The following is a 26,520-nucleotide window of genomic DNA, read 5'->3' as shown; positions in this document are numbered from 1 at the left end:
GGGATGGCAATTGGCAGATGTGATCTACATGTAAAGACAAACAAACAATTATAATTTTGGAGTAATTTGATGATTTATTCCAGAGAAAGAGCTTCACAAATTGAGCAAGTCAATAATGCATCAGTCCACCTCTGGCCATTATACAAGCAGTTATTCAGGTTGGCACTGATTGACAGAGTTGTTGGATGTCCTGAGGGATATCGTGCCAAATTGTGTCCAACTGGCATATTAGATCGTAAAAATCTCAAGATTGTCATAGGGCCCAGCCCATAACGTTCCAAACATTCTCAGTTGGTGAGAAAGGTATGATTTGGCAAGCACGAAGACAAGCAGTAGAAACTATTATTGTGTGTGGGCAGGCATTATCTTGGTGAAATGCAAGCCCTGAATGGCTTGTCATGAAAGACAACAAAACATGGCATAGAATATCATCAACATACTGCTGTGCTGTATGTAAGGATGTTGCAGATAACAACCAAAGGGGTCTTGCTATGAAAAGAAATAGCACCTCAGACCATCATTCCTGGTTGTTGCACCATATATTGGGTGACAGTCAGATTTGTATCCCACCCCTGTCTGGGACATCATTGGACACATCTTTGCTGGTCAGTGGGGCTTAGTTTGAAGCGGGACTCATCACTGAAGACAGTTCTACTTCAGTCATTGAGATTGTAGGTCAAAGACATGTCTAGCAAAGCCCCAAACAGGGGTAAGATACCAACCTAACTGTCACCCGCCTTATGGCCCAACAACCAGAAGTGATTGTCCAGGATGGCATTGCTTTTCATAGCAGAAAATCTTTTATTGTCATCTGTGACACCTTTACTGCACAGCAGTACATCGACAATATTCTATGGCCTGTTTTGTTGCCCTTCATGGCAAGCCATCCTGAGCTTACATTTCAGGAAGATAATGCCCATTGGCATGTGGCTAGAGTTTCTACTGCTTTCTTCATGCTTGCCAAGCCCTGCCTTAGCCAACGAAGTCTCCAGATCTCTCCCCAATTGAGAATGTAGGTAGCATTATGGGCAGGGCTCTCTAGCCATCTCAGGATTTTGATAATCTAAAGTGTTAATTGGACATAATTTGGCACGATATTCCATATGAGGACCTCAAACAACTCTATCAATCAATGCGAAGCCAAATAACTGTCTGCATAAGAGGCAGAGGTGAACTAACATGTTATTGACTAGCTCAGTTTGTGAAGCTGTTTCTCTTGAATCAATCACCCAATTTTTCTGAAACTGTAATCATCTGTTTGTCTGTACATGTGCATTACATTTACTAATTTGCATCCCTTTCAGATAATTTCTTCATGGTGCATCTTTTTTTTTCTTAGGGTCTAAATGCATGATTTAAGAGAAATAGAAATCTCATGCGCATTTGGGCATTGGTTTAAATTCAATGGAAAAAGTGAAAATTTGTGCCAGATTGGGACTCGAATCTGGATTTCCCATTTTAAGCCAGTGGTCATCTTAGCCACTTCGGCTATCTGGACACACTTCTCTCCAGTCCAAATTCTTATCTTGTGACACACTACACATGTAGCATCTACTGATGATCATCCTCATCAAGAGTTCAGACATATTGCATATCCACAATGAAGTTATCATTACCAGCAAGCTGCTTATATATGTCCAACAGGAAGACACAATTTTTGGTACAGCTGGTGTATGATAAATCGGGCATTTTATGCATTTGCACTGAGGTTATCATTACCGTCAACACGCATATATATTATTACACGTGACATGTGATAGCAGACAAGGTGAGCACTACAATATTGGTAGTGGTGCATATGTTCCAATGAATAAATATTTCAGACACTTGCTGTAAGTCCTCTTGAAATATACAAATCAAATTGTAATCGCTTACTTGTTCAGTGGGTTATTTCATAATACTGTTGCAAATGGAAATAATGATAGTGGGTTTCATTAACAGGACATATCACACCCATTGGAACATCCAATGTCAATCTGTTAAGTACCAGGCAATGAGATAATCATGTGGGTAGATACTAGGGCACATAATTGTGTCACAATTTGTGTCTGGATAAGAGACAATGATGTAATTGTTTCAAATTTAATTTTTTAACATATTAGGTAAGTTTCTCTTCAGGTGGTCTGTTCAAGATCTGTGGGAGCCAGTCAGTGGTTGTGTATGATTCCATATACACAATTGTGCCAACAGACAGGCTGAATGGCCTAGGCAGAGGGCAAAGTAGTGAACACAGCCATTACTGTTCCATGCTGTTGCAATTTTAATGGCCAGCAATGTATAAACCGCATTTTTGTGCCTTTAGCATGTGGTACTGCATCAGGCTGTAAATATATGTATGTATTAATTGTAATTATGCCTCAGTACAATTTAAAATGATAAATGCAGAGTGTAGTAGCTATATTATATATTCCATCTTCTAATATTATATTTTGTAAACGAAAACTGCAAATACTTGAATCTGGTGATACCATCAAACTCTTTTGACTGCTTGTCTCATTTTATGTGGGATTTGGAACCAAACAACAGAAATAAAGCATTATTTGATATTTTCAACAAGTATTTTAATTTATTTCCATATCCCATTACTTTTTCTTTTGTGAAAGAAACTGTATTGTTGAGAAAAATTATGCTAAAGCAAAACTTGAAATACAATTTACACCTTCAAAATAAATTCAAGTGATTAAATTCAATTTACATTTAACTATTTCCATTACTTCCAATTTACAATCAATTTAACAATTTCTGTAACTTTTAGAATGAAATTAATAGCATGTCAAAGATTCGCTGTACATACCCTCACTTCCAGAATGATGTGGTATGTGTCACCCTTCTGGTCCACCTTCATTGAAATTTTTGAAGATTCTTTCACAACTTTTCCTTCTCTGTACCATACTATTGTTGGTTTGGGGTTTGCTTTGACCTTACATTCCATGATGACAAGTTTTCCGCCTTGTTCCGAGACAATACGTGGTTTTTCAATGAAAGTTGGACCATCCCCTTCAGGTTCAGGCTCTGCTTCTATGTTGAGATTCAAGTTGGCATTACTTTCACCAAATTCATTTTTCACATGACACCGATAAATACCACCATCTGGTCCAGTTGGATCCTGCGAAGAAAATACTATCCTTTAGGGCTCATGTACAGATTTTGTAATGTTAGAACACAGTGATTGTCACGTTTAGTCCCTTAATTACATAATACAGACAAAAAAACAATAATGGTGATGATTTTAAACAATTTTTTTGCAATAATTAGAAAATAAGATGGGATTTTATGTGTGGATATTGAAAAAATTTTGATATGGACAAAGAACCATTAATACAAGAGGTTTCCACTAATATTCAGTGTTTAATATAATTTGGGACAAAGGACCAGCATCTACACACAGATTTCTGAAAAGGAACAATTCCATTATGAGTGACAGCCAATTAATTTGAGAAACAGAAAATGACTCCAGTTTTTAGAACTTCCAAGCCATTCCTTCACTAAGAGAAAGGGGCAGATAGGAAGTGTAAAATAAAAAAATAAGATACATGAGTGTCGTAGTGTAGGAACAGTTAGTCCAAATTATTTATCAGCAGAGACACAAAGTATAATCAAGGAGTTGGAAGTAACAATGGACTAATGATTGAGATTAAATATCTACGTACTCACAATGAATTGCTAGCAATCTATAGGTCAATGTTGAGAGGTAATCACAAAATAAATCACAGAGTGCAAATAGCAGTGAAGGATCACAGGGGACAACATGAACAGGGACACTGATACAAAAAGAAAAACATAGAAAAATAGGTTTGCTGAATGTACAAAAAGTAATAATAATAATAATAATATAATAATAATAATAACATAAATGCTACAGAGCAATATATTTATTTGTCTTCAGAGAATCTCTATGAAGGAATTCGCAATAGTGCCTGAAACTTTCCTACATCTTACAACTTGATGTGGTCTACAATCCAGAACTATTTCATGGCAAATGAAAATAACCTCTATTTGCAACAAACTAAAAATGAAACCTGCAATTCAGCTAAGTAACTGTAAATCTGTCTATTGTCAAGCAAACTGATAAAAAACCTGAAACATCACTGACTGGCAACTCAAAGTCAGGAATCACTGTATCAGTTATGGTATGTTACTTTTCTTGTGTTGGTGCTAGAAGCACTTGATAATATTTATCCCATAAACATACAGCTATTTAATTAACATTACAAGAAACAACATACCTATTCCAGCCTAAATTATTGTCTAACTTTAATACAATAAATTTTACATCATCAACTTCTTCCCCACATTCTTAGTTATGACCGGTTTTAATATACTGGTATCTTGATTGTTTATTTCTGGATTTACCATACAGATTTCTGAAACAATTACTTCCAATCCATTTAAATGAAGCCAAGCACTTAGAATACTTCAAACTTTTGCTACAGAACCAAGATTTTTTTCTGACTGTTTGTTAGTGACAGTGTAAGTTATAAGAACAGGCAATAATTCAGACATTTTGCAATAATAACTTCAGCATTTCTTGTGACAATATGTCACTTTTTTTATTGTTAAGTGACTCAAAATTTTGAAATTTTGTTCAGTGTTTACATCTTATGGACTGAGAGGTTTGTGCACTGACAGAAAAAAAAAAACTATTTCACCAAAAAACAATTAATGTACAGTAACGAAATTTTAGAAATACATTTGTCTAGGTAACATATATAAGTGATTAACATTGCAAGATCACAGGTTAATGTAAGTGGGGATTAGCCTTTACAAAAGTGAAATGCTGGTACATTAACAACTGGTGTAATTGCCAGAATGTTGAATGCAAGCATGAAAACAAGCATGCATTGTATTGTACAGGTGCTGGATGTAAGTTTGCAGTAGGCAGTTGCATGTCTGTTGCTCTTGGTTGGTCAGCACAGGGATGGTTAATGCTGTTTGTGGATGATGCTGGAGTTGTTGTCTGATGATGTCCCATATGTGCTCAATGTTCATAAATGGCAGCACAATAGGTCGAATCACCAGACTGATGTACTGTTTTGCAGTCAGGGTGCATGGGATAACCACAGCAGAGCTCCTGATGTCATACAAAACTGCACCCTTCCATAATTCCTGGTGTAGGTCCAGTCTGTTTAGCATGCAAACAGGCTGGTTGCAAGCCTTCAACTGGCCACTCCTAACGAATGCATGGCCATCACTGGCACCAAGACAGAACCAGCTTCCACCATAAAACACAACAGACCTATAACATGATCTCCTTTGAGCTCTCACTTGGCACAACTGAAGCCGCAAATGGCGGTGGTTTGGGTTCAGTGGAATGCACATAGACACGGCACTGTCTCGGAGATATCCTTGAAGTAACCAATTTGTAACTGTTCATTGTGTCTCTGTGGTGGCAACTATTGCCCAAGTTGCTGCTGGAGTACAATGTGACAGAGCCCTTTGCTGATCATGACACTCTTCCCTCTCAGTAGTGCCATGTGGCCTTCGGGAGTCCAGTCTTTTTGCGACCATCATTCTTGTGACCACCGCTGCCAGTAGTCATGTACAGTGGCTACATTCCTGCCGAGTTTTTTTGCAATATCACAGAAGGAACTTCCAGTTTCAGCCCTATTACATGAACAGACTCAAACTCTTTGAGGTGTTGATAATGGTATCTTTGGTGCCTTAAAGGCATTCATCACTAACATCAACTCACCATGTCCAGTCTCAAAGGTAACGAATGTTCACAACCGTTACATCGTGCGTTTAAAGTAAAATTGATTTGCAAATGGCTCTGAGCACTATGGGACTTAACTTCTGAGCTCATCAGTCCCCTAGAACTTAGAACTACTTAAACCTAACTAACCTAAGGACATCACACACATCCATGCCCGAGGCAGGATTCGAACCTGTGTCCACAGCAGTCACGTGGTTCCAGACTGTAGCACCTAGAACCGCTCGGCCACTTTGGTCAGCATTGATTTGCATCCTCATAGTGGTGCTACTAATGCCACTTTTATTCAACTGGTACAAAATCTGATTAGACATCATCTGTCAGATGTAGAACCATGCCTACCAATTTTCATTTATGTCGCACAGCTCCTTCTTGGTACTGCAACTTTTTTTCCGGCAGTGTATTTTCCAAAAATAAACTGCTCTATTGTTATGAGCTATGAGCTTTCTAATTCATGCTACAACACATTATCTGCTAGTTAAGCAGTTTCATTAACAGCAGTTCTCTATTATATCGAATGTCATTATGTTAGAAAGCAACACGAAAGTTAAATTCAGAACTGGTTTTATTGGTGGCAATGAATAAGTCTAAAAATTAATTGGGTAACAATCAGAAAAGGAAATTTGACTGTGATCGAGGAACAAGCAAAACATTGATATAATCCTACGTGTTTTTAGTTTGTCCACTGACGATGTTATCCACACTAACTTAAGTTAATAGATACACCAGATTTATGATGAGACTTAGGAAAAAGTCAAGATGCTGGATTACAGAGAACTGATTTATTCTTCAGTAAGTGCTACAGACATATTTGGAGCTCATACCAATTTAAACTTCAGTGCCTTAAAGTACACTCTGGTTACACACACTTGCTTCAAACTCATTAACTGTTGCTCTACTAACAATTTCACAACGGCTGTGCTGGGGAAACCACAATGCCTACCAAGTCAATTTTATTCTATCATGCCCGTTTTTATGTTTGTTGATAAAAACCTCTCAACACAGATGCCCTCAAACACTGCCTAGAAAAAATTCACAATTTGGTATCTTCTCAGTTTGCTCAATTAACGAGTTAATACCAGTATTCTTTACCTTAATCTCCAGAGTGAGTTCATAGGTATCTTCTTCTTTATCAACAGTCCGTATCTTAATTTTAGATGATTCTTTGATAACTGTTGTTCCACGGTACCAAGTAACTTGAGGCTTTGGCTTTGCTTTACATTTACATCTCATTGTGATGAGAGTGCCAGTTTCATTTGGAATAATTCTTGGCTTTTCTATGAAGGAAGGAGCAAATCCACCTTCATCTCCACCTATAAAGTAAATGGCAATTGTTCATAACCCATGAAAATTTGACTAAGTGCATAAGCTATAAATGTAGTAAACTGCTGAAAACACACAAAAAAATAAGCAAGCACAACAGAATACACGGGACAGTTTATACACAGAACAAGAGGGAAAATTTTAAGATTAGATGTCACACAAGAGTTTTCTGAATACCAGCTGTCTGACACACCATCAAGGAGAAATGGGAGGAGAACTCATGCAATGGGGACTTTGGGTTCAATAACAGGCTTCTTTTCTTCTTGCAGTGCATCCAGGGGTGAGCGAACATTATCAACTGAAAACTAGAAAAAGGAGGGCATTATCAAGATTAAATTTCACTTTGGAAAAGTATGTGTAATTAAAAATATGCAGACACATACTAATGAAGACAACTGAACATAAGAAACAATTTAAAAACTGTTACAGCAGCATACCATGAAAATAATATAGTAAATAAATTAAAAAAACAATGAAGAGACTATCAGTACTCAGTAACACAGGAGTTTGGTAAAGCTGACTGTTCTGGTACACTGTCATTTTCTTCATGTATATGTTAGCATACCTTGGAAGTTCAATGCAATATTTGCATTGCTCTCGCCAAAATTATTGAAGGCGTTACACCGATAGTTCCCACCATCTTCCTTCGTAGGACCGGAAATTTCTAGTGTCAACAGATATGTGTCTTTGCCTGTAGCTTTCCGAGACATGCGAACACGGTTGCTATCTGAAATTATCTTGGAACCTTGGTACCAAGTTATCTCAGGAACAGGATTTGCTTCTAATATGCATTCCATAACTAACACTTCGCCCTCTTGACGTATTGTTGGTTTCTTTGGAAAACGGGGAGCTTTTCCATCAGGAATCCTGATAAAAACAAAAGAAATGTATTTGTATGTGATGCATTGAAAGCACTTTAAGTATAAAAGTAACAGCAAAATTAACTTTCTGTGATGCAAAACACAGAAATTAACGAGTGAATGAAGCTTTATGATATTGCAAAAGTAAAATTCTCATGCAGAGATGATTTATTAAATATGAAAAATAGTCTCCAATTTTGCAATGGTTTTACAAATAATTGACAACGAAATAAATTTATGGATATTGATTTGTGTTATTATGCATTTCATTTTCAGTAGACATTTGGATGACTGCTTTACCCACTCATCTGGCTGATGATCAGATAGCAAGCACAGCTGATATAATTGTTGACAAATTTCAGATGCCTGACATTAGTAGTGATATATTTCACACCAAAATGAAAACCTGTATCTCAACTAAATAGCTCGAAATTTATCTCTTCTCAAGCAAAACATGAAAAATCACTGCCTGCTAATACACAGAAAAAATCACTGTATCAGTTATATACAATAATTAAGGAATCATTAATAAATAAGTAAGGTTCATTTATTTCATGTCTGAGTTACAGCTCTGCAAAATTCAAATCTGTCTTACAAGGAACCCCTTGAGTGCAAGGTCGCAAAAGGACAACAATTTTTATGGCATTCAACGCCCCACATATTGTCTACCGTGCTACCACAATACTGGCTGCTAATGACAACAGGGGATGGAACCAGAGGTATTCAATGGTGGGCACAGCATGACACTACAGAGCATAGTTGAACTGTTTAGTCAATGAGTAACTAACAACAGTGCTACAGTGCTAGTGGTGTTGATACAAAGCAAAGCAATAGCAATGATAAACAAAGTAAACATTGCATTATATCTACAACATTTTTCAAAGCTGCCATTTCATCAGAAATGAAGCCAAGGAATTTCAGAATGAGAAAGAAGTGGCAGATGAAATATTAGTGTTTCTGCAAGATGAATCAGTGGAATGTGTGCTTTCATATATGCTCCACTGTGCGGACAATGTATATGAGGAGTGTAATGATGACGATACATGCTTAACAAGTGAAAGTGATACTGAAACTATTATCAAGCCATGTAGTTCATCATCCTTTTTGGACAGGGAGCCACAAATCCCATCTCCAGTGAAATGCAGTAACAGCCAATCGTTGCCCGAGGAGCAGGTACTAAACATAATTAGTACATGTAAGATCATTCACAGCATTGAAAAAACAATTATGAACAGATTTCGAATAAGTCTGCAGCAATATGAATGTGTACTACATAAGAAAAACTACAGAGATTCAAGGCAGAAAAAAGCGTACTTCTTATAAAAACTGGTGTTTTCGGATTTGAAGGATGCTTGATACCATTCACACAATGTACATGATAGTGACCTACTACATAATGCATGTCAAATTGCACGCAAAATAGATTACAGTGATGTCAAGGGAAGCAGTGGATGGTTGCATAACTTCAAACAGTGTTACAGAACTGTAAAATGTAAGATAATGAAATTTTAAACAAAGTGTCAACTTGATGATGCACAGCAAACTATGGAATCGGCCTAAAAATTTGAAGATGAGATAAACAAACATATCCAATTGTTCAGGAAAGAATTTGCTTTCAACTCCAATCAATTATGATTTGAAGAGGAAATGCAGATGACATTAAACCTGGAAATTAGAGGTACCAAGGGAGTTGTTTCAAGATCAACTAACTTCAATATCTTTATGCATTCATATACAATTATGTTGACTAATAATCCGGATGTAAATTGGCGGGAAAGTTATTTATAGTGCTGTGAGAAGTTGGAGGTGCTCTGTCCCCTATGATTCCTTTTCGTGTGAGTGATCTTGCAAGTGCAGTATGGAATATTTACATTACAGCAAGCAAGAGTGGGAAAATGGGCATACGTCAAATACAACTAGATGGTATGAGCACTGATTTTGTCCAATAGCTGGTCAAAATAACTTGCTTCTGCTTGATTCCTAGTCTGTGTATAAAAATCATACTCCTTTAGCGTGAACTATTCCTCCTGATAAGTGTGTAACATTGCAGTTCATACCATCCGGAAGCACTGGACAAATTCAGCCTCTGGATGGTTGTTTTTTCCATGACTATAAAACATATTATCACACTCTCTGCAGCTATGCCTTAAGGGACAGTCAATTTCACAATATGGTCCACAAGAGATGGTTTTGCATTCAGTTGCATGCCATCACATTCTATCAGTTCTCATTACCCCATTACACCAATATGATCCTACATGCATTCTTCAAGACTGTATACCTAGCTGAACATCTTGCATGGTTTGTAATTCCCATGGAATTTGCCTTTGATCTTGATGGTGCGAACCTTTGTGATCACTGTGACATGCCATTTTTCATTTGGTGTTCATGGTGCAAGTTAATGGTTTGTTTTGAACATTTCTTGAATGTTGACCATGCCCATTTTGTGAAGTGTAATGCATACACCCCATGGAGGGTTGATCTCTGCACTTTCCAGACAGTTATTTTCTGCTGCCCTCCAGATGCGTATGGTGAGTCATTAGCAGCTAATATTTTTCCCACCATAGTTGTTAACACAAAACTTTCAAATGAGCCTTACCAAAGACTGAATTTGCGACTTCACACTCAAGGGGGTCCTTGTTAGCATTGGACTGTAGTGCAGCCAGATGAATATTCATTGTGTAGTTTATTGGTGAAATATGATAATTCTTGTCAAAACCAACATGCTAAACATGAAAGAGCTGTGCACGACAGCAAGTGACTCTTCATATGAATGCTAGAAAAATTCAACAAGAACTTACAGCCATGCTTATGTCTTTTACAAAATTGTGGTCCACATGATTCACCACTTCAGTTACATGACAATATTCTGTTTATTGCACTTAGCATAAGATGGAAGTGCAGTTAAATATATGTGCAATAAAATTAACAACATGTGGTGAAGAATAATATTTGCAACTGTACAATTTATTTCAGATGCAGTATGACCCGAAAGATATTTGATGCTAGTACAGTGCTTTAAATTAAAACTGAATGGCATTGTACATATGTTACACAATACTTATAACAGTGAAAAATTTGCATGTGTGGATACAATAAGTAGGCTTGAAGTATCGGACCCCCTTAATCATCAACAGATTAACTGTCATGAACGAAAAAGGAATGCAAAATTCCAAACTTTGAAATAGCTCACCAGTTTGAGATTTCAAATATTGCAGTTTGGTTAGTGATGAATGTTCATGGTATAGTACATTGTCAGGCACATGGAAGGTAGCTTACTATCTTGTGAACTTAACATTTTTTCTCTTAGTAGATGGTAAAAAACAGTTATGAAGTGCACAATCAATTTTTATAATATTTCAATGTTAAATAAAATATCATTAATAGCAGAATTCATCAGTTTTATCAACTTTTACTACCATAGGAAGCATAAGAAAGTAATAGAAGACTGGATTGAAAAGACTTACAAGTTAATAAGACAGTAGGTGATCCAAAACAGTAATAAATTTTCAGAATTTCATGATGCACAATCATTCAGCTATATAGCAAATGTTTATTTGGCAACAAGTTTTAGATTAAACAGTCAATCATTATCTATGTATTGCAATACTGTACACTACATTATGCTTGGCAATGTTTGGCTCATATATATTCTATTTTGTGTGTTTAATAATCCCTTAGATTTTACACTGTAACATTTACAATTCATCATCTGTTTCTGAAATCATGTATGGGGAAATAAAAGCACAACTAATGCCAATTTTATGGAAGTGCTTACTGATTAGCAAGGCACTGCCTCATGTATGTATGTACAGCTATCATATATATGCTTGTTTGCTATTTACACAAGTTTCAGATGATGGTCAAAATATAAGTCTGAAAATGATTGCAATATATACGTTTGCACACAGATGAGTGATCATGCATCATAAAATTCATAAAAGCCTCACAATTCTTTATCACAGGACTTGACAAACCATACTCATTGGTGGCGGAGAACTAAACTCTTGGTAGCAGGTGGAACATATTCCTTACAATTTATGAAAACTTTAAAAAATCAGTTCATTGGTTAGACCATGAGACCACCTGTTTGGTCCTTTGAAATGTGAGAATTACACATTACTCATTAAGTATTGATCTTGTGGTTATAAAATGTTATGATTCTGAATACAATGTTGAAGAAATGTGAACAGCTAATTAAGAATGAATTAAAAAAACACCAATAAGGCAAAAGTAAGGCACATATTAGTGATGCATAAAACAAACGGTGATAGGAAAATGTTCAGAAAAAGAAAGCTCAGTTACAGAAAAAAAAACGTTTGGACTAGTGGCAAAAAGCACCAAAAGAGACAAGATAGTGAGACTATAGCTTCCTCCCATTTTTTTATTTGCTGATATTTGTTCACTGCATTGCTCTTACTGATTTAAGTGATTCTTTAGTGTGTAAGGTACACACAATAACAAGGTTACCACCAGTAGAGCATAAATTTACTATAAATTTTAATTTTTAATCGTACCTAATAAGTGTTAAATTAATTTTTACCAGATATTAACAATATATCACATTCCAAATTTGATTTATATATTATGTTAATAGCTGTGTATACAGAAACTCTTGTGTAGATGTATGATTCCCATAGCTCTTATTGTAACATGTTGCAACAACAGAAACTGAATGCAGCTGTCTCAATGGGAAAAAATGTCTGTAGCTTCTGGATGCCACATACAGTGGTTTATTTACTTTGTATATGGACATTCCTCTGGATCATATGAACTATTAGCCCATGAAAATGATGCTGGTTAAGGACTAATTGTAGCACAAAAGCAGATGATTGAAGAAATTTATCACCTCAAAAAATAATTTCCATGTTGTTTCCATTTTTTAAGTCACACATGTAAGTTGAATTTTTAAAAGTTCATATCGACAGGAATGTTAAAATGTGCCAAGTTGTTTGGGGACAGAAATTTAAGTGCAAATGAAACAATTACACTCATCAGCAGTGACACCACAGGCTAAATTTGTGCTTTGTTAAGAATATACTACTGATATGCCAGATTCCGGAGGTAAAATAGTCCCCCATTCGGATCTCCGGGCGGGAACTACTCAAGAGGATGTCGTTTTCAGGAGAAAGAAAACTGGCGTTCTACGGATCAGAGCATGGAATGTCAGATCCCTTAATCGGGCAGGTAGGTTAGAAAATTTAAAAAGGGAAATGGATAGGTTGAAGTTAGATATAGTGGGAATTAGTGAAGTTCGGTGGCAGGAGGAACAAGACTTCTGGTCAGGTGACTACAGGGTTATAAACACAAAATCAAATAGGGGTAATGCAGGAGTAGGTTTAATAATGAATAGGAAAATAGGAATGCGGGTAAGCTACTACAAACAGCATAGTGAACGAATTATTGTGGCCAAGATAGATACGAAGCCCACACCTACTATAGTAGTACAAGTTTATATGCCAACTAGCTCTGCAGATGACGAAGAAATTGAAGAAATGTATGATGAAATAAAAGAAATTATTCAGATTGTGAAGGGAGACGAAAATTTAATAGTCATGGGTGACTATGTATGTATGTGTGTGACTATGTAGCCATGTATGGAAGTGAAACATGGACGATAAATAGTTTGGACAAGAAGAGAATAGAAGCTTTCGAATGTGGTGCTACAGAAGAATGCTGAAGATTAGATGGGTAGATCACATAACTAATGAGGAAGTATTGAATAGGATTGGGGAGAAGAGAAGTTTGTGGCACAACTTGACCAGAAGAAGGGATCGGTTGGTAGGACATGTTCTGAGGCATCAAGGGATCACCAATTTAGTATTGGAGGGCAGCGTGGAGGGTAAAAATCGTAGAGGGAGACCAAGAGATGAATACACTAAGCAGATTCAGAAGGATGTAGGTTGCAGTAGGTACTGGGAGATGAAAAAGCTTGCACAGGACAGAGTAGCATGGAGAGCTGCATCAAACCAGTCTCAGGACTGAAGACCACAACAACAACAACAATGCCAGATTTAAATGTGATGAATTGCATAATCTTTTAAAGCTGTTATGATGATTACATTTCCCCCTATGATGACACAGGTTGGCCAAAATAAATACCAATCTGACATGAAAGAAGTTACCTTACTTAATGACAGGAGAAAAGTCCTCCTACAGGAGGTGCTGAAAATAGTCACAATTAATGTACATGCAGTTGTTGCTAAGTTCTTTAAGTTTTATTATCACAAAATGCTGAAAATACTTTTCAGGTCAGTTTAGTTTCAGCCACTCTGTATAATTTTTAGCACTATGTGTAACTTTACATGTTAGCTTGAAATGGAAGCTTTTTGAATAAAGTTTCACAAGGCAAATTAGTTCATTAGTTCACTTTATTTCTTCTGTAGTAAAGAAATATAAGTGTAAGAGAACAAGGAAGCATATTCAGTTTTAAAACACAAGAGAGCAGTAACAAAGCATTGTCTTGTAACTAAAAAATATAATTATCAGTTAATGTGTGCAAAAACAAGGGTTATTCTTTTATGAAGTTTGTGTGTCTGTCAATAATATACTTACTTCGGTTTATCACCTCCTTCAAAATTCAAATTTATGGAAGCAGTACCTTCACCAAGTTTGTTTTTTGCTACAGCTTTGTATTCACCACCATCTTCAGTTTCCACTGAACTAATTTCTAACCTGGCTAAATAATATAGTTTCTGATCTTGTACAAGAGACATCTTATATCTCCCAGCTTCCTTTATCATTTTCTTGCCATGGTACCTTTAATACAAAAAAAATAAGGTTCATGAAACAAATATTCTATGACACCAAAACTTTGAGATTTGCATTAACAAATAGCATATTAAAATTTTAGGTGACACAGGCACAGGAGAAAGAGTAACTGGAGGCACAAGTCAATAGGGGCATTTTATCATTCATCTATGCCATGGGTGGGCAACTGGCAGCCCAAGGACCATATCTGGCCTGCAACTGTATTCAATTCAGCCCACAGAAGAAATTCCGTGTGGACCTAAAATAAAAGTTTTCTAGAAAACAAGAGATTTGACGCATAATTTGTTGATATGGCACATCAAGAAAGGGGTGTAATTCATACATGTGTGTTACCTCATAAACACTGAAATCACAGATGCTATAGTTTTGACTTTATGGACTTTTGTCATGTCGTGACAATACAGCCTTTGAGCTAAAGTTTTTGAATCAGGCCCCCAGATCACATAAGGTTGCCCATGCCCAATTTATGTAGTAAGCACTACAAAGGTCAAAATTTCTCATACATCGTGGCAGCAATATATTGCTGTTCCTAATGAGGATAGTATACATCAATGTCATTCCACATACCACAGACAATCCATGTGGATTGTCAGTAAATCAATTGCAAATTTTTGATCACAAGCATAAAAACATATATCACTCATTAAAACACGTAGGTGTCAAAAAATTTTATGAGGCAGAATCTCTGGTAAATGCTTACCTTCAGGAGCCAGTTCCTTCCTCACAGAGAACAGAGGAATAGGTTGCAGAAATTGAAAGGGGAAGGGCAGCTTACTCAGACTCCAGGATGAGAGGGACCAATCTGTAGTGAGTGTGCGGTAGACTAAGATGAAGGGGAAAATGTTACACAGAGTAGGTCAAAGATGACACATTAGTAAGCACTGTGTCACTTTAAGTCCAGGTGAGATGAGGACAGTGAAGTAAAGATAGGATAGAGCAAGAGAACTGAATATATGCACAAACAATAATGATAAACCAGGTAGTGGGGATGCGTTAACAGATGCGACCTATAGAAGTATGTCAATGCAAGGATATGGTAGAAGACATGTCCCCATTTCTGGAGCTTAGGGAAATAGTCTGTGTGATTTAGCAGGCACTCGCATCCCTCTAGTGAAACTGAAAAGAATTTTCAACAACTGGGTACTAGGTATTTGCAATACAGACAGTTTCTCTATGCCCATTGATGCACTCAGCCAGGTTAGTAGTGGTCATTCCCATACAAAATGGTGTAAAATTGATGCAGGTTAGTTACAAGTTATTACATGTGTGGTTTTAAAAGTTGTCCTGCCTTTGATATTGTAGTATTTATCAGTTATGGGGCTAGAGCAGATGGTAGTGACTGAGTGTGTGGGACACAATTTACAATAGGAAGGATTGCAGAGGTAGGAACTTTAGGCTAGGGATAATGGTTTGGGAAAGTCATATGGTTTGGCTAGGATGTTTTGAAGATTGGAAGGGTGACAGAAGGTAACAATGAGTGGTGTGGGAGGATACCGGGAGTGAGGATCTCATTTCAGGGCTTGACTTGAGAAATTCATAACCTTGGTAGACTAATATGCTGAAGCATTTAAGGACAGGATGTTACTGAATCACAAGAGGGAGTGGGGTATTACTGGTTTTTCTCGAAGTGGACACTGTATTAGATAAAGGTTGAAAGAAGTGTACTATCCATGAGATTTATATGTGAATAAGATCTTTGGAGTAACTGTGGGAGAGGAATGCCTGGGAGAGGTTTTCAGTGAAGGTATTGGGGTATTCAGTGGAGGAACAGGTACATTGCTGTGGATGTCTACACTGTAGCAAAGGAAATTTTTCATGTGGAAGGGGTGACCATTATCAAAGAGTAGGTAATGTTGTTTATTAGTTGGTTTTATATGGGCTGAGGTTTGGATGTGGGCTTCAGTTAGGAAGATTGCTCTACAAGGCGAGGTTAGTTTGAGTTGGGGAAAGGGGTTATGCTGTTGCTGTTGCAGAAAGTGGGGTGGTTCTTCTTCATCATGAGTTCACACCATAAAGGTTGCAATAAATCTGTACTGTGTCAGGTCTTGGTTGAGAGGCAATGCTGGAAGTGAGTAATTCCTGGAATGCTTGAAAGGATGATTTCAGGGAGGAGGAGAACAATGTCTTTGGGATTTGGCTTGGAACTGTTCTACGCAGAGTTTGATATTCCCTCTGTTGTTTGTGGGTGGTATTACAAATGGTACTTGTGGCAGAGGAGGAAAGGAGAATTAGATTTTGTGTGCTAGTACATCCAGGGGCTAAAAAGTGGAGTATTTTAAACAAAGATAACAGCTGTTGGAAGTGGTGGTTAGAAGAGGCAGTTATAAGCGAAAAGTAGGAAGCACATACAATTAAATAACTGCCTATTTGTCAATTACAGACAGTAACTGAAAATCAAATAAACCCACTAAAGAATAGTACTACTGAAATTATGTTCCAAATGACAATTAAAATGGGGATAAAACATGTTGAAATGGCATCATATCTTGGAACAGCATGTGAATAATCACATTTCTTATGTCTGACTTTTCATGATTGCAACAGCTTTAAATTCATGTTCCTTTATATGTAGTCATTATGTCCACATTTCCTTTTTTTGGAAATCATATTTTCACTGTGTGTGTGGTTTTTTTTAATTGATTCAACTGAGTGCTTGGTGAAACACACTATATTGTATTTGCTAAGTAAAATCTTTTTTTCCATGTTTCACAAAACTTTATTATTTTTGTACAATCTAGGTTTCAAGCTGCAATCCCATTTTCCAGTACATAAATGATTCCAAAGAAATTGGCATTAAATATTTAAAAAATAATAATACATTTGACAAAGTGTTTTCAAGGATATGGTACCCAATACAATAATGATATTTATCTCAAAAAATAAATTCAGATCTCTGAAGACTTTGTATAATAGTAACACAGTATTGTATATGAAATGTTGTGCGATTACACTTACCATGTTATAGTAGGTTTTGGGTCTCCTACAAGTCGGCACTCGAATGTAACTTTTGCACCATCTTCTGACTGCGTTATTACAGGTCTCTCTGTGAAGGTTGGCTTGATTCCATCCTCAGGTACAGGTGCTTCATCGCCTATATTGAGAAAGGAACCTAAACGGACTATTTTATGAGTTCTTTTTTTTAAGGAAGTTGACAATAGAACTCTAAAATTTCACATTTCTGGGAGCAATTTTTGCTTCCTGACTAGTTTTTCTGAGAAGAAAAGAATGACAGATAGAAATAAACAAAACAGAGAAACAGAATGAAAAAGGAAAGAAAGAAACAAACAAAAACTACATCAGTTCCAGCAAGATAGTCCCACAGGACTGAAGGCTTTTCTGAAAGTTCAAGAAAGAAAAGAGTTTAATGTTATACAGAGAGAATTGAAAATTAGTGATAGTTTTCATTTGCTTATAATCAGGCAAAAAATAGAAGATAGAGAAACTTTCCTACCACCTCCGATATTTGTGTATTTTGTAAAATATGAAAAGATATGCAAAATACTTATATTTTTGTTTATAGTACTGTGAAATGATAGAAAAATATTGTATGAACTTCCTTATTGTTCCCTTCATATTAGTTTCCTTCACTGTACATACAGGTGTCTTGGAAATTAAACTGTGTTAATTACGTATAGTATAATTTTCTTAAGCAAATGAGATACTGTTGTTATTTTTACATTTGTGGCCAGCAAAATGCATGTTGATTTCAAACCACATGTTGATTCCCATCTGTATCTTGCATCCTGTATTCATCATTGCTATATTAAACATGTGAGCAATGAATTAAAATTTTCAAATTTTTCAATTGCTTTACTATCAACACTGTTTAATATTTAAATTTCAAACATATTTTAAGGTTGCCAAGTTGTTTAATACTCAGATGACCTTCAAGATTTTCTGAAATATTTTGGTTCTAATCTTTCATTGCAAGTCTTTAACTGATCTCTATGATGTTGTATTATTACTTGAGAAGTCCATAAATAAATTTTATTTTCCTTCCTCATAGTACATCTACTTCTTATTTGTCTCTATTTTATGTATATTGTATTAATTTTCATTATCTTTGCAAGATTTAAAATGTTGCCAGCTGCCTTCCAACAGCTGACAGCCATGAATAATTTAAAGTAATGTGATTAACTCTCAATATTGAACACATTTTCAGAATATTTTTATGATCTTAGGAATTGTCATATATTATGATTATGGAACATATTTAAATCAGTCAGCAAACATTTAAGGATTAGAGTACAAAACACAGTTATTATTGTTTCCACAGTGTTCATTTTCACTGATTTGTAATAAAATTATACAAAATCAGGACCAGGTTATACTCTTTGCCAGACTGAAAATATGTGACAGAAACTGATAAATCATAAAATGTAGCTGTCATGAACATCACTATTCATGTGCAGTTTTTTATAGATTCCCCCCCCCCCCCCCCCCAAATTGACTGTGACACCTGCCAGTTTCAACAGTTTTCCCTATAAATATGTTTCATTAATATTGCCAAAGAGTGACCTCAGTGAGATTAATGTGATGATGAGAACAGCTTAGTAATGAAAGCTTTTGACACTCATCATGCAATGAAAAAAAAACAGCATGAAAGATTGTTCTGTTAATGAGTATGAACCAGACGTGTTTGTCCTATAGTAATCTGCTACTGGTTCATACTCTTATTCCTATAAATTATATGGAAAGTTGTGTCATTATTTCAAGCTCCAGACACTTGAGAACCTTTCATGTTAGCTTTGATAATCACAAAGAAGCGTATTTGAGTTTTAAATTTTATCTTACTTGTTACTACAGATTCATTTTTATGAATTAACATTTTCCTATGGAACATAACAACCAAATTTATAGCAAGAGTAAAATTACAAAATAAATAAGTACAACTATTTGGTGATAATCTCCCAGATGAATATAGCTTATCTGAAAATTCTAACACTGCATGATTAATGGAAAATCTCATATAAGATGTGAAACAAATACTAACAAAGAGATAGAGGGGCTGGCCAGTACTTACCTCAGCTCAGTACAGCCGATAGATACACATAAAACAGAACTGAAAATTTACATTCCTAGCTTTCGGAACTTTGTTCCTTCATCAGGGAGGAGAGGGGAAAAAAAGGGAAGAAGGGAAAGTGGATTCAGTTACTCACAACCCAGGTTATGAAGCAACAGGGAAAGGTAAACAGGGAGGGTAGCAAGGATGGAGGCATGGTTGTCAGAGGGAAGCCAAAGATATCTTTGGCTTCCCTCTGACAACCATGCCTCCATCCTTGCTACCCTCCCTGTTTACCTTTCCCTGTTGCTTCATAACCTGGGTTGTGAGTAACTGAATCCACTTTCCCTTCTTCCCTTTTTTTCCCCTCTCCTCCCTGATGAAGGAACAAAGTTCCGAAAGCTAGGAATGTAAATTTTCAGTTCTGTTTTATGTGTATCTATCGGCTGTACTGAGCTGAGGTAAATTCTAACACTGCCTTTACTGAAAATGAAAAGGAACAGTTTAACAAGTAAACCTGAAAAGAAAGATATCAAAACATTGAAATAAACACATACAAACCAATAACATCCACTGAATATATCATGACATGTGTAATTATACACTGCAACACTGTAAAAAAGGTATAACACAGGCTGCATTCAAAATATGTACTGACAAATATATAAAACAACAAAAGCTTCAGAATATAAGCCTAAATCAGAATTAAAGAAACTGAAACATTCCTGTGATAAAACTACAACAACCATTTGAATTTGAGTCACATGAGGGTGGTATATTACCAATTCAAAACACTACAATAATCAGAACAAAGAAATAAAAAAATAATTGGGGACTTTCTTTTTATTAAACATTTTGAAAGAGTTATTTCTCAAAATACAATAATTTAATATAACTTGTTAACTTTAGTAAGAAACCTCATTGATACTGACTGATATGTAAACACAAAGACAGCCTGATCACATTTTTTACTCATTTTTCCATGAATAATATTTCTAATTTGAGAACTTGCAAGGAAGAAATAGGTCAGAGACAACTTATGTAAAATTTCCATTTGCTTCAAATACAAGGCTACTTGTACAATACTGCTTTCACCTGAACAGTTCATCTGCCACTTCAAGCTTAAGGCTATTTTTTTTTAATCATAATTATTCTGACTATTTTTAAGTCATTAATATTACGCTCATCCCCTGTTCATGCATACTGATTCTAAACCACTCATGTATCTATCTTAATGAGTTTTAATGTTTCTTCACTCCCTCAACTCAAGCAGGTGCAAACTTTTAGACAACAGACACAGTACAAAAATGTACGATCTTTCAACAATGTTGCATGAAGTGGTTAAATTTTTGTGAGCTTTCAACTGAATACTATTCAGCCATTGTCATGTGGTAACTGACTGACATGAAGTAATCATCCACATTCTTGATGTCATGTGCACAGTCACGAACACTTGAAGTAATAAGACAAGCCAGATATTTTACTAGAGTATAGGTCCTCATCTCAGTGTTGTAGATGATAAGTCAAAGAGGTGACTCCTACATACATAGTTGAGGTATCTTCTTTACATATGCTGCTGTGAAACTTTCTGATAAATTACCAGACAGACATAATAGTCTGACAGACATAATAGTTTAAAAAATAAATTGAAATCATATCTCCTTGACAACGCCTTGCATTTTGTGTCATTTAATGAAATGGGATAGATAATAAAAAAAATTAAGGATTTTTTTTTTAAACAAAAAAAAGAACCTTGATTCATGTGTGTATTTTTTGTGCACATGACACATTACACATCATAGCAGTTACTGTGGAATTGATTAATGGAACACATGACTGACTAATTAACTAACATATATAAATTGAAGTCCGGTGTCCCGAGTTCAGTCTGTACCCATGTTCCAATTTCTGCCTGTATGTTCAATTTCTGTCTGTATGTTGAGGCTAATCTCAGGAACTACAGTAAGGATTTTGATCCTGTTTTGACTGAATGATTAACTGATTTGTAAGGAACATTTGTGTATATAACTTCATAAATATTTTATGGAAATTTGCTGAACTATGGTGAATTAAAGACCCAAATAACTTTGATCCAGTTTAGACTGATTCAAGAGGAAGGTTTGTGCATATAACTTCATAAATATTTCATGGAAATTTTCTGAACTATGATGAATTAAAGACCCCAATAACTTTGAAAATGATACCATTATCACCAAGTGGTACAGCTGTTGTAACTATACAGAGCAGTGGAGCTTGAGTGAAACCTGTGCTGGCCATGACAGCTAGCAGTTAACCTGGAAACTGAAAGGTTGCAAGATCATATCCCAGGTTGCTCACTTATTTTTCACCTCTCAATGATGTGGAGATGCCAAAAACAAAATGTGGTTTGGATTCTACAGTTAGCTGTGGGTCACATTTCCCCATTTTCCCAATTGGATAACTGGTCAGGGACGCACAAATTGCCAATTGATGCCCAACTTAAACACTTAGTTCAGGCTACTGAGCCACACGAAATTATTATTACCAGGATCTACACATCTATACATAATTCTTCTCCCATGTATACATTTTTCTGCCTGTATATATGGCTCATCTTCCTCAGGGACTTCTATACAGGTTTTGATACTCACAGTGGACTGGCAATGGAGCCTTCAAATTTTCTGGGGGCATGAATGGTATATGTTCCATATTTAATTGGCGTTTGAGTGATTTCTCATGGCAGTGATGGGAGGTGTGACCTACTGTGCCACCAGCAGTGGCAGGAGCAGGACTTGGCAGTGAGTTCCAGCTACTGGGTGGCTCTTATAGCCAGTGTAGGGCACAAAGCAGGCCAGCGACTACCTCACTGGCAAATGAGCAGCTGTGGCAGTGTGGCACCTTTGATGCCCAGCTCATATTGATAGGCAAGTTGTGGTAAGTTATATGAAAGTGATGACATCCAGTTATCTAATTTTGTACTCTGAATTTTAATCGTAACTCTATGCACTTGTCTATAAACGAAAATGCTGCTATGCCAGACAAGTTGCCTGGCTATAGACAATGTGTTATCTGTGTGAAGCGGTGGTGGTTCACTTATACTTTATAATGTATGTGTGTGGTGTGTCTCTGAGGGATGAGATTCTTCATTACTCACTCTTCCACTTACAAGTATGATTCTGAAGGTAAAAATGTATACAGGACATGCACTACCATCTGGTACAAAATAATACTGTCTTGAGAACTCTACTGAATCAAGAAAAAGTCATCCCACATGCCAAAAAATCTGCCACAAGAACTGAGCCATCTACAAAAACTGCTCCACAGAAAGAGTTACAACCACTGCCAGATTTCACAGCCGATTTCAAGTGGATCTGCCAAGCAAGAGAGCAATAATCTTGCATTTTTACCATTTTGTGTCTCAGTGACAGGGAAGGTTAGCAGATTCTTGAAGCAACACAACATCAAATCAGTCTTTAAATTCCCATCAAAATATAACAAGCTATGAGGCCTGAGAAGGATGGCACAGGAGTTACAGTGCTTGACATATGTAAGATATGTCATGAGTGTGGTTACTATTAGGTCAGGTAGAAAATGAACACTTACAGCAGTGCTGAATAGAATATGAAAGATGAGTCAATCTCTGCCATCCTAAGAAATGAGTTGTGGCAGAATATGCTTTGCAAAGTGGGCACAGAATTATTTCTGGCAAGATATCCGTCATTTCTGGTATAGTTTAACAAAAAATGCAATTGACAGTGAAAAATATTGCATTAAAACCTCAATAAAGATGGTAGCTTGCAGCTCACTACAGCATGGAATCCAGCAATTGAGGCTATATAATGACATGGCCATTAACTTCATGGGAGTCAGTACCAAATGACAATGAACAAAGAGTAATTCACCAAACACTCATGGAAATCTAATCATTTGACACAGGGGAAGCTTGAGAATATTTTTAATCTTCGACCTTATAATTATGATGGAATATGAGTTATCTTCTAACTTTTCCAAATCCCTAACACTAAACAGCGATTAAAACTAAATTTATATAAAATTTTGATGATTTTATTAGTCTTTAAGTCATAGTCCTACAAGTAATTGCACTTCATGATGGTCCTGTAACTACCAGCACACTATTAAACTATTTATCACTAAATCACCAGGAGTGTTTAATTTGTTATATGTCAGAATAAATAGAGAACTTTATATGAATTCCAGCAGACCTGGAAAATTTTCTTTCATTTTTCAAGTCAATTTCTGTTTAATATTCAGAGCAAATGATGCAATCAATAACTTTTGCTGGAAGTGAGAAGTAAAACAATTACCAGATATAGAGTGGAACATAGCATTTAAATTTTTCTGTCTAGTGTAACATTTTACCAATCAGTGAATAGCTAAATATTTCCAGTGCATCTTTGTGTAACATCTTTTTATTTAGCAGTTGGTGAGAGATACAACTAGCATGGAGGTCTGTATCATAGCCCACAAAAGTAATTTTTTTTCAATTATTTAGTAAGTATTTTTTAAATGTGGATATGCCACCTCTCTAAAGAATCATGCCTCATCATCATTCATATAACAGTCCCATATACTTAGTAGGTTACTAACATTTCCTGCTTACCATAGGTTAATTTCAAGGGGACACAACCCATTAGAACAAGTCTATGATTACGTCAAAACAGTTCATGGGCAAACTATTGGATGTCAGTGTCCAACGGGCACAATGACTGTCGCACACTGACACCTGGCAGTTCATCTGTGACCTATTTTGACATAAAGTATGTCAGAAGAAGCTGACAAATCACAAGTCAGTGATTAGCTTTTAATTTCTGTAACAGTTTCTGTATGTGTCCTCCACTGAAAATTAACATATGTAATTCATAGTTACACATAATATGATCAATTTTCTGACCACAAAATATTTGTTAAAACGTGCTTTTTGTCAATATTGGTAATGGTAATTCCTAAACATAATAACTGTAGTCCCACACTACGTGAACAAGTGGCATCTTGAAGTGTTGGGTATTCTGGTGGATATCAGCATCATTCTTGCATGATATTTCAATAATGTGACTTGTTATCTTCATCTGGTGCTACCTAATACTGCTCGAGTGGAACAGATCCACACATGTAGATGGGTGTGTGTGTGTGTGTGTGTGTGTGTGTGTGTGTGTGTGTGTGTGTGTGTGCGCGCGCGCGAGTGTATACCCGCCCTTTTTTCCCCCTAAGGTAAGTCTTTCCGTTCCCGGGATTGGAATGACTCCTTACCCTCTCCCTTAAAACCCACATCCTTTCGTCTTTCCCTCTCCTTCCCTCTTTCCTGATGAGGCAACAGTTTGTTGCGAAAGCTTGAATTTTGTGTGTATGTTTGCGTTTCTTTGTGTGTCTATCGACCTGCCAGCGCTTTCGTTTGGTAAGTCACATCATCTTTGTTTTTAGATATATTTTTCCCACGTGGAATGTTTCCCTCTATTTTTATATATATATATATATATATATATATATATATATATATATATTTTTTAAAAAATGAAAAAATGTCTGCTTGTGTCTGTGTATGTGCGGATGGATATGCGTGTGTGTGTATACCTGTCCTTTTTTTCCCCCTAAGGTAAGTCTTTCCGCTCCCGGGATTGGAATGACTCCTTACCCTCTCCCTTAAAACCCACATCCTTTCGTCTTTCCCTCTCCTTCCCTCTTTCCTGATGAAGCAACCGTTTGTTGCGAAAGCTTGAATTTTGTGTGTATGTTTGTGTGTCTATCGACCTGCCAGCGCTTTTGTTTGGTAAGTCTCATCATCTTTATATATGCTCCTTTCCCACCGTAGTAGGTTCCAAGTGTTCCAACTATGCTTCACTCCACTAGCAGCATTCTTAGGTGTTCCATTTTTGGTCCAGGGTGCCTGTCTGTGGGCTGACATTTTGTTTATGCTCTTCTGTAGTTCCAGGTGTTGTCTCTGTGGTCTGCTCCAACTAGAAATGTTCTTAGGCATTCCCTCTTCAGTCTAGCATGCCAGGCCAAATACTGGTGTTTCGTCTTTGATCTCACACACCCATCTACACACTGGCATTCTCTTTTTGGTCCAGTGCAGTTCTAGCTGTTCTCTTTGTGGTCCACTCCCACTAGGAGCATGCTGTGATGCTCCGCCTTCAGTACGGTGTGCATGGTGCTCTTATCTGGTGCTTGTTTCTCATGTCCATACCCTCAGTTCTTCTTTTTGTGAAGTTCTGGTGCTGCACCCATTGTGCTTCAGCAATTCTGGTGCAGGATTCCAGGCTCTACTGAGTTGGTACCCAGTATCAAAATTCATAAGGTTTTCTGTTACCTTTGTCTCTATAGACTCTCTTATAACACTGTCCCAGTATCTGGGGGTCTGTGACAGAACCCTTATTTCATCAAAGTTCATGGAATGACTGATTTCCAGACAGTGCTTGGCAATGGCTGACTCAGTTGCCTATCTTAGTCAGTCTGATGTTCTTTGCATCTGATGTCCACTGTCCTAGTTGTTTGGCCAATGAGTTACATGCCGTATTCGCAAGATATATTATAAATTCTTGGTTTTTGTTGTCCCAGGTTGTCTCACATTTCCCAGTAGCCATCTTATTTTGTTAAGTGGACAGAACAAACCCTTGATGTTGAGCTTTCTGATAATCCTGCTGATTTGGGCAGAAATAGATTCCTAATGGGTTGTTGCCCTGTGGACCAATGTCTCCACAACTCAGAGCTTTTGCAGTGGGCAGCGATAGATGCTGGCATGCAGGTACAAATCAGTGTGGGTAGGTTTGCCATACACACTCTGCCCAAAGGAGCCACTTGCTCTCCGTTTTGACAAGTACATCCAGAAACAATAGCTGACCATCCTTTTCCAACTCAAT

General features: G+C 36.6%; 1 protein-coding gene across 2 annotated transcripts in view; it reads right to left on the bottom strand.

Annotated features, from left to right (window-relative positions):
- Window positions 1-26,520, bottom strand: part of LOC124721414 (muscle M-line assembly protein unc-89-like) — a 171,703-nt gene that overhangs the window by 41,345 nt on the left and 103,838 nt on the right. The window contains exons 6-10 of one of the 2 annotated variants that reach the window (XM_047246380.1): window positions 17,620-17,773; window positions 14,449-14,652; window positions 7,599-7,900; window positions 6,803-7,023; window positions 2,795-3,106 (exon numbers count right to left, since the gene is read on the bottom strand). In XM_047246380.1, the coding sequence (XP_047102336.1) occupies window positions 2,795-3,106; window positions 6,803-7,023; window positions 7,599-7,900; window positions 14,449-14,652; window positions 17,620-17,773 (1,193 nt within the window). The remainder of the gene's footprint in view (window positions 1-2,794; window positions 3,107-6,802; window positions 7,024-7,598; window positions 7,901-14,448; window positions 14,653-17,619; window positions 17,774-26,520) is intronic. The other variant, XM_047246381.1, reaches the window with a different exon arrangement.

This window comes from Schistocerca piceifrons, chromosome X (genome assembly GCF_021461385.2).
Source record: "Schistocerca piceifrons isolate TAMUIC-IGC-003096 chromosome X, iqSchPice1.1, whole genome shotgun sequence".
Lineage (NCBI taxonomy): Eukaryota > Metazoa > Arthropoda > Insecta > Orthoptera > Acrididae > Schistocerca > Schistocerca piceifrons.
The sequence above is the reverse complement of the archived record's forward strand: the minus strand, read 5'-3'. Positions and strand labels throughout refer to the sequence as shown.